Raw genomic sequence first — 16,619 nt, forward strand, 5'->3', positions numbered from 1 at the left:
CTACAGTAACAGTCATCTTATTTTATCCAGTATTGGCATTGTCTGACAAGCTTATGGTATGGCAGCAGGCTGGTGGCTTCTTGTGGCTTCAGGGAACAATCTCAGCGTAGCAGCATCCACCAGGATTGCTGTGCACCTGAGCTGCAGACTGAAACATGGCTGAAACTTTTTTCCCCCCACTTTCAGAATATTGGTCAATATTAAAAATAATGATTTACAGGTAAGAAAATGTAAAGTATGTTATTTTTTCCTAAAATTATAGGCTTCATGCTTTAATACCCAGCTTTTTTGTCAACTGTGTAACAGAGGAATTTGTTCTTCAGTTTAACAAGACACATCTATGTCTTTTTCATATAAGGCTGTAGGCAGAGCTGATCAAGATAATCTGAACCTTTGTTTTCAGTTTTAACAACTTGGCCACACACATCTTCATATGTGTGTTGGTAGGAGTTGTGTGGTAACCACATGGCATTACAAAGGCAAAAAGGAAGCAGGTCCTTCTAGACCTGCATCTCTGCTTCTCTAGTTGAACAGAGCCCCTGTCTATACACCTTATTGCTTCTGGGATTTCAATAACAGTGAAATAGTTCTGTTTAACAGCATTTTTCCCCTGCATATAATTTCTGTGAATTAAAATTATTCTTCAGTCTTTAGGCTGTATTTATTCACCAGAGAAAGTAAAGGAAACTTCACAGCAAAGCAAATCCTGTCAGAATGAAGGGTTACAGACCAAAGGAAGAGATTTAAATCCTGAATAATTACTACTACTTTCAGAATAAAAAAATTCCAAAAATTCACTATACCTACTCACAAGAGCAGTGTTTAGAAATTTTCCCTAGTGCTGGAAATGGTTTGCTAGTCCTTGCAAATCCAGATCTTTGGCAAATGGCTTGAGGAAGGAAGTGGAAAATTCAAAGTGCTGAGGTTTAAAACAGGCAGGGGTGGTGGGTTTGGGGAAGGGAAAGACAGGAGGGGTTTTGTTTTGTGTTGAAATTTTTATTTTATTTTTTTCCAAATGCCTTGACAAAGAGAAAGAAATAACAGTCAGTACATCTGCAAATGGCTACAGCCTGTGTAACCCACTGAACTAAATGGAGTTCCCTGCGAGTTCCCCAAGATCTGGCCACATGGAATGAGATTTGGGATTGACTCAGATTTAGAATATGATCTCTTTTTTTTCCTTTTATATTTTTGTTCACTGTATTTTTTTCATTTTCTTTGTGCTCACACCCACGTCTCCCAGGATTCCTTTTTCCTCTTTCCAAGTTAGAATGCACAGTTACCCAGTCTTGTGAACAAAGCTACAATTACCTTGTTAGAAGGAGACAATCTGTGTGAGCATACATGATCAGGTCTTTGAGCACGTAAGCAAAGGTGAAGCAGGGAGGCTCACATATGAAAACAGAAATTACACTAATGATTTCTGAGAGCAATATAGTTTTCTTCTGATTATCCAGTGTTCATTATTCTGATTATTGTGTTAAGAAATTTTATTTGAAGTTGAAGAGCTGAGTGGAATATGGAATGTGTTTATGTATAAAACAGGATCTCAGATCTGTCTGAAGAATAGAGGAAGAATTGTTCTGCTTATGATTAAGGCAGTACTGCTTTTGAGGCTTTTTATTTCCATTCTTTTTCCTAGATTTATGCCTGACTTTTGTAGTTTGGAAAGCTATTTTTTCTTTTCAGCTGCACTTTTTAAAAGAATAATTTGTTAAAGCCTTGAAGAACTTGTGTTTTAGACATTTACAGTCCATTCAACAGAAACCAACATAAAATATTTTCTGACTATACCTAGGATGGTAAATCCAAACTAATGAGACCTTGAAAGTAAACTGTTCTGTTCTGGCTTGCTGGACTAAAGGAGATGAATGAGCAGAACCAGGAAGGCCTTTTAGCCTGCTGAAGAAAAGGAAAGTAATCTATTTTTTTCAAGCTTTGTCATCTTGTCTGGTCATATGGCAAATCAGGCTTGCTCAAAGGCTCATGCTTCCTTTGCCTGCTCTAGTGGATAGGTATCTGGCAAAGGAATGTGTGGCTTAAAAAAACCAATGCTCCGTTGATGATATTAGTGAAGAAAAAAAAAATAAATCTAATCTTATCAAATATACCAACTTCCAGAAGTATAATTTAAATTTAGAAATAGCAAGCATAGTACTTAAGTACTATACTATTTCAGTTTGTTTTCTTTTGGTGTTTTAATGGATATCTGTATTTCCTTCAACATTTTGCCAATTTGACAGTATGATGAAGTAGTGTAGGAATGTGCAGGGCCAGACACAGATTTATTTTTTTTCGGAGCACAGTCCAGCATAATAGTTTGTAGTCTGCAAGTATCTTTTCTGCCCAACACATCACAGACATGTTTTTTTCAAACAAGAGGTTTGTGTTTCAAATTGGTATTTTAATTTAAATGCAGTAGGATGGAATGTCTTGGAGAGAGCAGAAACATTTTATCCTTCTCTGATTGTGAAGGGGAGAAAGGAGAGCTTGTTATTTAATCAGACGTATTTTTAGCAGGCTTCCATAATTGGCATGAGACCCTCAATCTAAGTACTTGTTTTATAATGGAGATGAGCTGATCCTTTCATGTTCACTGGTTAGCTGGAACATGATTTCAGTTCACACAAAGCTTTGATACCCTCTCCTTTAGGGGCTAGTGTCTAAACAAGGTCAAAGTCTCTAATATTATCAATTCTTATAAGAAATTACATGCTTATTTGTTGTGATAATTGCACTGCACTACATAATTCTGCTATTCTGGTTTGAATTTTTAAATTAATTTTATATCTCTGTCTTGCTGTAGAATCAATAATTTAATTCAGTTTAGTTTAATTTATAAACATTGATGCATGTCTATCTTGATGCTGCTTCTCCACACATTGCTTCTCTGAGTACATCCAATTATTTCTCTAATAATTTGGCGTAGAGGTACCCAAGCTACTGCCCCAATCCAAAGCAGTGCATCCACATGAGCTCACTCCAGTGCCTGGGGTAATCAGAAGCAAGGCTTAGTAGCCTGTGCTCAGTACTGCAGTGAGGTACTTAAATTGATCCCAAGATGCAAAGTACTGCTTGCACATTTGGCATTGTGAGGAATTGTAGGAATACACTGGCTCCCTCCAACAGCATTTTTTTAACATTTGTGCTGCAGCCCTGTGTAATGCAGAAATGATCAAAGATAGTTCGGGCAATTGGTGCATATTGAGAACATTCACCTCCATTTTAATATTTAGTTCAAGAGCATGTCAATATGAAAAGCTTCACAGTTTTGGTCCAAAATAACTGGTTTTTGATTGAGAATCTGAGCTGTATTCTGCCAAAGAAAATGTAATGTGTATTTCTATTCTAAAAGATTCATCTTGTAAAGCAGAAGTTCCACAGGAAAGTGTCATTTCTTGATGCCTGGCTGAAATAAGTGCAGCCCATGGCTGTGTGTTCATCGTGCATTCCTAAAAAGAAACTCCATATTCACTGTCAGACTAAATTAACATGGTTTGAGAAGTGTCTTACAGGTTAGTTTTGAATCAGTGTTCATTTGTCAGCTACTACTGTTGTCTTCTGCTTGCTTCTCAACCTTTTAATCAAAACCAGCTCAGGCAGAGTAATCAGATGCTGCTGTGGGTGATAGTGACTCAGGAAACCCTCCCTACCTTTAAGCCTTCTTGGCTGCTTCAGCAAAGTGAAACATCTTCCCCTCCCTTGGGTCTTTGGGACTTTTGACAAAGAGGCTATTGGACTTCAATACAGCAACGAGTAAAACAGAAGCACTGGGAGCTACTAGTGCATAGGGCTTTCTGGTTTTGTGAGGGCTTTTTTCTTGTTTGGGGCAGGTTTTTTCGCAATAAAATCTCACCAAATTTCACTCCAGTTCTCTGGAGTGGCACCTTGTTTCTGGCTGAACTGCCCCTTTTACCCAGATATGTGGTTGACAACTAGACAGTTGTGTGTCCATCTTCAGCAAATATTGTCAGTAGCATTCTTCCAGGCTTAATGTTTCTTCATGTCAAAAAGAAGACTTTTTGTCTCAGCTTCCCAACTCTGCCCAGTGGGAGACTGACCAAAATAACTATTTTGAACTAGAAGATGTTTGCTGCCTTCTCTGATAGCTAAGCATTCTTAAGTAGCAAATCACCCTCTTTTCTTTGAGATTTGATATGCAGTCATCTCATTTCGGGGTGTTTTTTATTTAGGTTTTTAATTAGGGGAAAAAAGTTATAGTACAGATCATAGGGCAAAAATACTTTCAGCCAGATTTGTGTGCTTTAATCTAAAGTAATGCACCAGAAATAATGAAAGATTAAATGGGCATAAACTTTAATGTCAGATTTAGTAGTCATTAAGAACTTTCAGGTGTTCTGTAATCATTAATTCAGTTCTTGGTTCATTAAAAAAATGTAGTTGTTTGATTTGCAGTTGGAATGGAACTTAAGAATTATTTTGTTAGTTGCAAAACTCATGTGTGTCAGAGATGCCATTAAGCATTTTCAAATGCAGCCTTATTTACAAAGCACAGTCACTCTTGTATTTAAAAGTTCTTTTTCACAAATAAAAAGTGCCACTAAAACACCTGCATCAAGAGCACTGTACAAGCTATGGATTTGTCTGCCTAGGAGCAGACTCCTATTTTCCCTCACTCCCACAAACTCTAGCATGATGCAGTGATATGTCAATCATAATTTTTTTTTTTTTCCTGAAGATTTTGCAAATCACCTTTTTGTGAAAATATCAAGGTAAACTTACTAAGAATTAATGTAACTGTTGGTATCACTCTAGTTTTGAATAATGTCTTGACCAGGAGTTCCTCTGGGTTTCTCTTGTGTTGTGTTGTCTAGCTGTTGAAGGGTAAATAAGTTAACTGAATATTCAATGTAATCAGCTGGGTGTTCTATTCAGGTAATCATTCGATCAGTAAAGTCACACAGGTATTTTGGAAGATATTGTGTTTATTATGAGAGAATGTACAGTAAAGAGATGATCAAACAATATTTTTTGAGCTGATGCACAAAAGGAGTTTTTATCAGGTACAGACATTTCCTAGTACATTGTTATTTAGAAATCCAGAGTACCTTTTGAGTGCTCTGAGTTGAAATATGAGACCTGAATTCAGAGCTAAAATACCTGGGCTCTCAAGAACTTGTATAACGAATTCAGTTTCAGCGTAGTGATTTAATAGATTTTTATAACTTATTGATTTGAACATTAAGTGGTACCCACACACACAAATCCCTTTCTTCCATGTTTAAAGTCAATTTTAATGAGGAAGAGCTCATGAAGGTACAGCAGAGTTGCACAGATTCTAACATTTGTGTTTAAAAGCAATTTCTCAGACAGGTAATCCACAGTAGGTAGAACATGCCCATACATTTGGTATTAATAAAAACCAGTGTGTTTTCATGATACCATGCAGCCACAGTGTCTTGGAGATGGAAATAGTCACACAACTGCTAAAAAATCCCAACTTTGAGTGAAACGGCACTTATGTTTGATTTCAGTATGTCTTCTAGAATTTCTGTACACTTTAGGAATCTCATTTTTAGAGCACCATTATTTCAAATTTCTATATTGTTTAGGGTTTGCTCTTCAAAGAAACACATGGTATGATATGTGTATATACATGTATGAGTGTTCTTATTGATTTATGTGGTTACAAATATAAAATATTCATACCTTAATAGAAACTAAAACGAGTCTTTATTGAGTTAAGTTGTGAATGTGGACACCAGGCTGCAGAAATGATTGATGGTTTTCTTACCACATGTAACAGCCTAACAGGATTTCACAAAACCTTTGTTCACACACTTAAAAATTACCAGAGCATTTCTTTAAAATAAAAAGTGGATAGTAGAACCTTAAGCTGCTGCTTCAGAGACATTGTCCTAAATGTTGCTTCAAAAATAGGTGTGAAATTTAAGGACTTTTAAATTTTTTATTTTTATAAATAAGCACTGTAGATTGCAGTTGTATGTAGATTGATACATGTTCTGTTCATTTTTGTTGGGTTTTTTTAACAAACTTTCCAACATAGACATTGGAAGTAAGTTTAATTATAAATTACAATTCTGTTGTATTTTTTTTTGTTTCTGTCTGAAAATCACCTGAGGTATATTGAGCAGCAGCCACTGTCAGATTTCACCATTTATTTTATAACCTCCTAAACCTGCGCTGCTGCCTTTTCCTGTTGAGGTCCCTGCCAGTTGTCACTATTGCTTCCTTGTGCTTTAGTTTACTGGAGTGAACTCTGCAGCTCACCCACGATGCTGTGCATCCCCTCTGATGTGCGTGCTTTAGCTGTGTTGTAGTGTTGTTCAGGAGTGAAACCCTTAAAACAAATCCCAAAGCCACTGGGTTCTTGGCAGTGGCTGCTCCACCCAGCAGACCTCCTGCTTGTGGCAGGCTTTGCTTTACAGTGTGTCACGTAGCCATGGCCCCTGAGCCCTGTGTCCCTGCTATAGGGGGACCTTTCCAAGGTCCTTCTCTGCTCCTCCACACCATTGAGATCCTGCAAAGAGGCGTTTGAGAGAGGACTATTTAAACTGAGTACCAGTAATTCATGCCATTTGTTGAAGAGCTATGTTCATGTTGTATGCTGTGATCAGTGTAATTGAGGAATATGCTATTCTGTTGTGGGTAGCACCCTCCTGGTATTTCTTCCCTACTGCTTCTTTTTCTTAGGCTTGCTAATCCTCAGGAGTAGAATTATTCATGGTCAATGTACTTACTCCTGTATCACCCCAGTAATTTACTACAACTTCTCTGTTCCTTGTTCCCCTTTGATTGGCCTCTCCATGTAGTCATATAGCACATAACACAAAGATGGATTGTATGGCATTCTCTGCTGGGAAAAATCAACACATAGAACAGGCTCACTGCCAAGATGCTCATAATTAAACTGTTGCTATGGACTGGATTACATCAATGTTTCTATCAATCATTTGCTGCAGTTTTGTGGCTATTTGTATTTGGATTTTTTTTTAGGTTTTAGATTTTATCATCCTTTTACTTAGTTTTCAGTTGAAGTGTCACAGCATAGAGAGGGAGTTATAAATAAAAATAATTATTGGAAGATGTAGGGGAAAAAAGGTAAGTCAATTCTATATTCAAAGATTGTGTTTGAAGCCAATATCTTTGTGAGGTGTTCATGGTATTTCAGCTATTAGAAATGGCCAGATGCAGTCATTTCCATTCAGTGGTCATCATACTGTTGTGACCTAAGAGTCTGATGCAAAACTGCCATGATGTCATAACAGTCTGTACAGACAGTGTGTTAGAAGTTTACCTTAAAATGCTGCAAATTCAGTAAAACAGCAGGTGTCATAGAAAAACAGCAGCAAAGCAGTTTTGCTTCGAGTTTTTCTTCTGTCCCCCATCCCCTCTGATTCATGTGCACTAAGTTGTGAGATGGACTAATGACAGAGTAGCATGAAGTACACTGATGGATTGGAACAGCTTGCTTGCTTGTGCTTCACCTGCTGCTGTGTCGTTGCTACTCTTATCTCCTATGACAATGATCTTGCAGCAATTAATTCCCTTTGGTAGCACTCAGTGTTCGGTGTTGGAGCTACGTAGTGTGCAGTGCATTAAATGTAGAGAGGTGCAGGATTACAGCCAAAATAAGGTAGTCTGAGTGGTAACAAATGATATCAAGTGAAGCTGAGATCACTGTAACGAGATAAACAGTGTGGTGTCACAAAATTGTCTCCCAGTTGACAAAAAGATCCATATTTTATAGATTGCCTTAAAAATTGAAGAATGGAGTCAATTATAGCCAATTATGATGCTACATTTACTGGAGTGGTTTTTATATCCTTTGGGGAGGAATAAGGAAATGTTCAAGGCAGTCAGAAAAAGCTTTTGCATTTGCTTCCCTGTTTTATCTGAACAGAGTTTTTTCCCATTTCTTCAGGTGAAAACTGTATATGAAAGCTGGGACTGTATTATCTTTAGGAAAAAGGTTTGGGTTTTTTTTAAGTTATTTTCACTTCTTCATGTTGCACAAAAAATTATGATAGATAATATGGCAAATAGAAGAAGAAAATCGAACATCAGCTCCCCCTAGTTATGTTTAGGTTTACTATAAAGGAATTGTAAAGGCAGCCTTGTCATGGCAAAGCCTGCTTAGTGCATGGTGACATGTTGAATTTGACTTGTTTCTTTCCCAAAAAGGAGCTTTCATGTCACTGAAGAAACACCAAGTAAATACTGCATATTTTCCTCTTCAGTCAGTTAAAGTGAAAATAAAGGAGTGAGACCATGAAATGGTTTGCTCAATTGTGCTCAGTGCTCAGTTGCAGCCCACAGTTGCTTTTTAGTGAATAGATGTAAAATGGGATAAAAAAGCGGTGTATTGAAGGTGGACAGCCAGACATGCATGTTCTTAAGAGATCTGAGAGGTTGTCTAAATGGCTGGGAGGCAAACATTTATTTAATGGCATTTACTCTGTCATTTAGATTACCTCCCTCCTCTGTTTGGATTCCCAAGAAGCGTGTTGGGGAGCTGTGCATCCCGTCTAGCTCGTGCTGTAGTACTGACCATGAGAAGTTTCCCTTCCCTAGCAAAGCATGCTCTTGGTAATTAGTGGAAGATTCAGATATCTAGGCAAAGGTGTATTGAGAGATGAAAGCTGACAATAAACAGGTTGTTCAGGATTTCATTCACCAGCTAACTTCGGAGGGTGACCTAGTACATGTGCCAATGACAAAAGCTACTTGTAACAATTCAGATCATGCTTTCTGCTTTATGAAATGGGATTGTAAAAATCCTCTCAAAAATGACATCTGAAATAGCATTAAAACACAATTTCCCTTTGATAAGGTTTTAAGGCACTCATATGAAAAGTGACACTGCTTTGAGTAGCTCTGTGTCAGCATTATGCAATGTGTTGCACATAAGTGACATTAATCCATTAGGGGTGTGAGGGTCGCTTATTTTTCTCATGAAATCATTAAATACCTTTATTGATTTCTGTTCAATCAGTTGCATTCTGCTCAAATACAGCAATCTCTAGACATGCTAATAGAGCTGTTTCTAATAATGTTTGTAAGCCACAGTTTTAATGACAGATATTGCACTGAAAATAAATTATAAAGCCTAAGTAAAACACAAAGGAGCTTAGGGAAGCAATAATATTGTGCTGTTTGCAAATTACCTTAGCCCACTTTATTGCAAAAAAGATGATTTTGTGACACAGATATTCTAAAATCATTAATTAACCATCATCAGTACATTCTTTGCTTTTTCTATTTGTACAAAATTAATTTATGTATGTTTGGACTGCTTCTTCTGTTGCATGATGATAAAGCATCTTTTAAAAATCACATGCAAACACAGAAACCCTGTCATAGTAAATATAAAATCAGTAGTACTAGCTTTTATGCTGAAGGCTGTTTAAAACTTGGATCATAACAAATGCTGTATGCTGGGATGGCATGTACTTACTGTATTACTGGATTATTTTGTCACAGGAAGCAATGTGAGTGTATGGAAAGCTAGTAGATCAAATACAAGTAAGAGTGCCTTTCTTCATTTTTTTTAATGATGGAACTGATCTCTTAGGAGGAAGTACATGAGACTCAATTAAATATAACAGGTGCTGTATGAATGGATGCATACTAGACAAAGGAAAAAAAGAAAAAAGTAAGTAATTTTCTGTCCTCCCTGCTTGGATGCTATCCTGATGACTTTATCTTGACAGTTGGCCTGAGCTTGTTTCCATTCCTTACAGATAACTTCAGCTGTATTTTCTAGGTGATGGAAGACTTGTGATAGTCTTGTTAATTTTTTCAGTTATCTGATATTGTAGTTGTGGCCTTTTACCACACCTCTTCTTGCTTTTTTCTCTTTGGATGCAAACAGTTCCTCAGAGTAAATTGCCAGCTTTACCCTGAGTGTAGCAAAAGCAGACTGGTACATTTATCTCTGCAGCTGAAACGTGAAGTTTTTGCTTCCAAGCAGCGAATTGCATCCTGCTGAGGAATTACTGTTTGGGTTTTTGAGTTTCTTCACTAGGAGCCTTAAGGGACTCTGACAGGTCTTGTCGAATAGCGTTGGTCATCCTTGTCTCAGACACCAAATGGTGCCAAGTGCTGGCAAGTTTATTGCATTGTGTCTGGAGAAGCTGTTGTTCACTCAGCATTTTCTTCATAGGATGCCTGCCTGATTTCATTGAAGGAAACCTGAGCAAGGCTGTGTTATTAATGAATTATGACAAGCCTTTTGCCTGTCAGGCAGAGAGGTTCCTGCTATCTCCTTTTAAGACAAAAACATAATGGAAGATGCTCAGCTGGGCAAGCTCTCTGATGATACTCCTTAAGTGCTCATACCAGGCTGATGTGAATACGCAGAGAGCCGTGAAGCTGCAAGTGGCAGCGTTTAATACCGTCTCCCTCATAATGCCTGAATAATTTTCCGGAGAGCGATCGCCGCAGCTGCCGTGAACGCGGTTATTTGTTTATTTTTCACCTTGTCCTGGCGGGCTGCTGACCGGGCTAATCTGCTGCAGGCGGGGGCTGCCGGGGGAGGGACACGGCGGCGTTTCCCCGCTCGCAGCTCCGGCGCTCTCCTGAGCGTGGCGGGATCGGCAGCCGGAGCCCCAGCCAGGCTCCCGGAGCCCGGCACGCTTCCAGGGGCGGGCTCCCGGGGCCACTCTGCCAGGGGAGCTGAGCGATGCTGGCGGAGGATGGCAAGGAGGCAGTGAGGGAGCCGGCTCATGTTTTTCTTAATGGATATTTGTGAGCAGGAAGGAGATGGCGTGGGCTGTCGGGGTGAGTTACGGAGCGCGTTCCGCGATCTCCCTCCGGTCGGGCGGCTCATTATGTTAAACAGTGCAGCTTTTAAAGGGCCGTAGCTCTCCTTTATGTGCCTTGGCCTTCATTTGCTGAAATGCTTCAAGTTCACGGTGCTCAAGTAATTTTGGAAACGGGATGTAATTACGAGGGTTTCTTATGCTTACCAACAGCTTTTTTGAACCAGTGTAATTATCATTACTTGTGGATACTGTAAATTGAATATCCCCTCCCTAATTACATTCAACTCAAGGGTTGGCTGCTTAAGCAGCCAAATAAGAAAAGTTCTCCTGTTACTATAAATAGCAAATTGTTCTTTTAGTTTTCTGACCTTTAAAGCAAAGTGCTTTTCACGATGTTGTCAGGTGCACATTATAAAGATAGCTTGTAATTAGAGCTGTAATGAGGAATTCTGTTAGAATGGCTTTCTGAGAACTTCATCTATTCGGTGTTTTCTAACTGCATGACAGAATTAAAGTTTCAGGGTGCTTTAGGACTTTCAAAGGGCTGGCTGCTGTTTTGCACCTCACCTGTTCTGCCGGTGATCTGTTGCTGCCAGTGCTCGAAGGCAGCAGCTGTAGCTGCAGCAACTAAACCCTGCCCTTTGAAAACAACATTGCCTCAATAGAATGATTTATCTAGCGATCCAAGGGATTCTGTGATTAATTAATGTTTCTTCTGTCACTTCAGGAGACAGATTGTCACTTAATTTGTTGTGGGCAGCAGAAGAGAAAGAGAGAGGGATACAGTGGTAGTTGCCTGGTTGGTGGTGGTTGATTTTGGTTTTCTTTGGTTAACTGAAGTAAGTGCAGTCTTCCCAAAATGTCATCTCATCTGATAGATGGACATGGAGCTTGAGTTAGTGAGGTGATGTGCCTTGAACTGCCTTGAGTTCAGTCTGCATCCTGTCACGGCGTCACCAATTCTGTGCCTTGTCTTAAGAATGCTGACGGCATTTCTGTGAGAGGTTGGATTGACTCTTATTTATTTGTGGTGACTGAAATTTTTAGTGCATTGCTACCAGCTAATATTTACTTCGCGTTCTTCATTCTGCTTTAATTAATATCATTCTGTTTATTCCTGTAGAAGCTTTTCTGTTATTTGAGATAACTTGTATTTCCAGAGCTCATCCTGCTGAGTGTCCTTCATGATGTGTCTTTAAAACATGCTTGGGCAGCACAAATTGAAAAGTGCCTTCGAAAAAGAAAGAAACTTCAGTTACTTCAACAGTAGAAAATTACAGCTGTTTCAAAAGAATAAAAAAAAAACTTTATTTCATAGTGTAACACTATAACATTTGAATAGAAATAATCACTAAGGGATTTTTTATGAAATGTAGGGCTAAAACAAAAGGAAAAAATAATTTTCCTCTTGGTCAGTTTTAAATGTATTATTAGTCCATCTACAGCAACTCTTAGCTAGTAGTTTAAGCTAATTAAATACTCCACATACCTTTATTTCTTGTTAAAAAATACTCATGTTTATATTTGATACATTTGTGAGTTTAAAATTAGGTAATAACTAATTATCACAATGCTGCTTTTTCTTCCAATGTATTCTCTCTCTTTCTGTATTTATTCTACCACATTACAGGCAAAGCTACTGTAAAAGTTGGGTATAGATTGTGGTGAGAGTATATTTCTCCTATACACAAGAGTGGGAATATGTGAAGTAAATAGACAGTATTTTATGCAAGTAAGTAGAGGGTACACTATAGGTAGCCACTACTGATAGACAGAACTTGTGTCTGATGTGTAACAATCCAAATAAAATCCAGAATGTTCTCATGGCTCATGAAATTAGGCAAAGATACAAGTAATACCAGACCATTAGCACACAGACACGCCCTTTCTCACAAAAGCAAGACGTAGATGTTGTAGTAGAGATGTGTAAAGATTAGCTAGAAATCTGAAGGCCTAGACTTAATTTAGTTGATCCCTGTTACAGAACCTCAGTAGGTAAAAGTGATTTTCTGTTGTCAAGCACCAAAAGACTGGTTCCAGTAGCATCTTGAGCAGGCTATCTGATAGGGAAGAAAATGAGGAAAAGAGAGCAGGGAGTAACACAGGACTTTGAAGATTTTTTGTTTAAATTGTTTTTACTTACCCTTTTGTGGGTGCTTGTACCAACCCTTAAGGTTTAAAACCTTGTTGCTTCAAGATGACATGGCAAAATGAATTTTAGTTGGTGTATGCTGCTGGAGTGAAGGTAAATCTTCAAACTTGTCCTTTCCCAGGGACTTCAAGTACTGGGTAAAGCTTGTACACTTAGCAGTAGCTAAGCTTTTGATGTATAGCAATGCCTTATAATAGAGCTCATTGGTTGTAGGTGTGTAATTCGTCAACCTCATTTTTTGAGTGGTTTATCTGCAAGTAGGTAGAAGACCCTCTCTCCTGTAGTTTTGGATACAGTCAGAGAACTCTTGTCTGAAATGCAAACAGTGTCTTTGAAACTGCTGTCTTTGTCCCCCTAATTACAGGTCACTCATATGTTTTAAGGTGCTTTCTGTTTTGCTCTAATCTTTTTAAAAGTAAACACAAAATGCTCAGTGATGAAGCATGTCCCTGAACCATATCACTGGAAGAAGAGACGGTGTATGAACTGAGTGATGTTACAAAGTGGCATAATTGTGTTCTCTGCTTTGCTTCCTATTCGGGTCCTAACAATACCTAATATTTGGGCTGCTTTCTTTTGGCAGCTGAGCACTGAGCTGACATTTTGATGGCACTATTTATTGTAACCTCAAGGTCTCACTCCTGAGTGATAATGTTCAGCTCAGAGCCCATCACTGTACATGTGAAGTTAAGGTTATATTTTCCCATGTGCATCACTCTACACTTATCCACACTGAATTTAATTTACCATTCCATTGTCTAGTCACTCAATTTCATAAGGTCCTGTGATTCTTCACCACTTGCCCTCATCCTTACTGCCATGAATAAATTGGTGTCATCTGCAAACTTGGTTGCTTCAGTGCTCAGCTATCTTTCCAGGTCAATTACAGGTATGGAAAGGGGAGCAGATCCCAGTGCAGATCCCTGTGGTGTTCCCCTGGTAGGCTTCCTTCACTATGCAGGTTTGACCATTTACCTCTAATTTCTGGTTATGTCTCTTAACCAGTCACGTTGCTGTGCAGAGACCTCTGTTTTGCCATGGGTACTTAGTTCCTTTAAAAGCCTTTGGTAAAGCACTTGTTAAAAGCTTTTTTTAAAATTGATTGACTGGATCACTGGTTTCACATGTTTGTTTGAGCTATTCCAAGAATTGGGTTAATTTTGTAAGGCTTCACTTAATGAAAACTGAAATTTGATTCTTCTTAGACCCCACTTAGGGCCCACTTAGTCTTTTTGCTATTATAGTTTCTATTAACTTCACTAGCGTATGGATGTCAGGTTTGCAGGTTGCCGTTCCCCTGGAGCTTCTCTGGGACCTGTATTAGGATTTGGCAGCACACTCACCACATTGGAGACCTCGAGTAGCAAGGCACTGTGGAGAGGGATGTTCATTAGTAATTCACTTATTCTCCCTTTTCACTTTGCACTCTCAGGTGAATGCTGTCTAGTGCCAGCCGTTTCTTACTTCATTCACGGCAAAATTTGGGGGTTTTTTCCCATACTTCTGTAACACCCACCATAACAGAGTTCCTTGTTCCCACTAACATAATAATAATAATTTAAATCATAAATTAAAACAAAATCAGTCGTTAAAAGCTGGATTTAAAAAATGCAAATCTTCTGCTCTTATTTGCAAGTAACATACTATTATGTTTTTCTTTGTTTGATTTTGTATTTTTTCATTTCCCTTACTTGTATTTGAGAGAATGATGCAAACAGTTGAAGGAAGGGCACGATTTCATTTACAGAAAAAAAAAATTTAAATCCTGAAAATTTATAGAGTTATTTCAGTTATATAAATCTGAGATGTTATTTCAAACCATGGTCCTCTGGAAAGGAAGTATTTTTAATTTGGCAATTTCTTTTTATTGAAAACCCATATGTTCTCTATCAGTAATTATCAATCTTAAATTACATTAGACAAATTTTAGCTCGTGGGTAATAAATATGTGACAGCACCATGTGTGGTTTCTGAGTGAAGCTTTTGTCATATTTCATTTTGGGGGAATATTTATTTGACATTCCTCATTACACAGCTCCCATTCAAAACTGAATAAAAAACGCCGCTGAAGGATACTTTTGGGGTCACAATCTAACATTTCTTTGGACAAAGCTGTTTCAGTGTTTGTATTATATATTCAGATTTTAGGGGTTTGGAAATGGATTTTAGTCACACTGGGCTTAAATTTTGAATCTATCAAGTTCCTGAGCTCTTAACACCCCTAAGTGGAGTTCTCACTCTGCAAGGCAGCAGAGTATTGCAGGTGAAATCCTTGACAGCAGTCCTTTTGCTTCTTGAAAGCAAAGAGCAGTAAAGCTTCTCAGGTGTCTGCGGAAGCGTAGCCATGATTTCACTGCAGAGCTCTGCTGAGGGCAGCTCTGTCCCACTCAGTCCATGGAGGCAGAGCAAGGGATTGTTCTGTGTTTTTATCTTACAGAAATGGGCTTTGTGGGCCTTTATAGGGTCCCGTGTGATGGAAAAACTGGCAGCTCTGATGTTCTAACTTCACTCTCCTCTGTGTTTCATATCCTGTCAGTCCTCAGTGGGAGAAATGACTGATTCCCTTTTTCTTCTGCCATGGGCATTCAGGGGCATGAGATCTGATTCATCACAGACACACCACTCAGGCAGATACTGCCATTGTGCTCGCATTGGAGGAATGAGAAAAGAGTACTGTTGTAACTGGGATTACAGCATGTTTCCAGTTACGCATAAAGATTTGGCCAATTATAGGAAGAAACAGTTTTTGTATTGGAATGTTTTCAGTTTGTCAAGGTGAAATTAGGTGAGGTAAAGAGAGAGAAAAACAGGGCAAAAATTACTAAGTAATGAGGTAAAATGAATTACAAGTAATACATGGAACTAACATGATGTGCATTTAATTTAAACAGTTTGGCAGGCATAGGTTAAATAAAAGTTTACCTGTAGAACTGAGAACTGTTTATGTGGGACTTACTGCTTGATAGTGATTTTGTTCCTGTTCTTTCCCTTTTGAAAATTACTACGTACAGACCAGAAAACTGAAGTACCGTCATAATTCTTCACTGGTACAGGGACATAGCACATAAAAGAACTGCCAAGTTCTAGTCCAACGCTACTTTTTTAATGATAAGTACATGCACTTTATAGAATTACAGGTTTCAGGAAGACTTCCCCACATCTCTTCCCACTGTATTCATAATGTCTAGGGAAATAATTTTGGTTTTGCCTCCTAAAAGACCTCTTTGGCAATCTATTTTGGTAGTATCAGAAACAGGGCAAGGAACAAGTTGGATATCAGCACTCCAGTTTGCTTGGACATTGGCAAGACCCTGCTGTCAGATTTTGTGTTGAGGAAAAAAATCCCTCACAAGCCTGAATGGCAAAAAGCTTTGAGGCCTTTCATCTTAGGTTGTGCTTTTAGGCAGCATCACCTGCCAGGATTACAGAGACGTATTACAGCCATGTTAAATCTAGTTCATTACAGGGATCTTGAGCACTGGTCTCCTAAAGACTAAAATCTATATAAAAATAATTTTAAAAAGTGTAGAAGAGAAACTGTTTAACAAGAGGATTTTTAAAGTTTGCTTCAAACAAAATAGATATAGAAGAAGACACAAAGTACTTTTTAAAAAAAAAAACAAACCTAGAAAAGTGAAAGTATGGATGATAAGAGGCATTATGTAGAAGATGGTGTGGTGTTTGGGAGATTTCTGAGGATATGCCAGGAACGGGCATGA

The 16,619-nt window shown here is 38.4% G+C and overlaps 1 protein-coding gene across 36 annotated transcripts in view; it reads left to right on the forward strand.

The window, feature by feature from the left end:
* Positions 1-16,619, forward strand: part of TENM3 (teneurin transmembrane protein 3) — a 1,291,791-nt gene that overhangs the window by 1,087,984 nt on the left and 187,188 nt on the right. For 2 of the 36 annotated variants that reach the window (XM_077177380.1, XM_077177387.1), the window contains exon 1: positions 10,553-10,764. The exons of the other annotated variants lie outside the window; for them this stretch is intronic. In XM_077177380.1, the coding sequence (XP_077033495.1) occupies positions 10,710-10,764 (55 nt within the window). In that variant the 5' untranslated portion in view covers positions 10,553-10,709. Of the gene's footprint in view, positions 1-10,552; positions 10,765-16,619 lie in introns of those variants that run through there. 36 annotated transcript variants of the gene reach the window in all.

Source organism: Agelaius phoeniceus, chromosome 4, assembly GCF_051311805.1.
Source record: "Agelaius phoeniceus isolate bAgePho1 chromosome 4, bAgePho1.hap1, whole genome shotgun sequence".
Lineage (NCBI taxonomy): Eukaryota > Metazoa > Chordata > Aves > Passeriformes > Icteridae > Agelaius > Agelaius phoeniceus.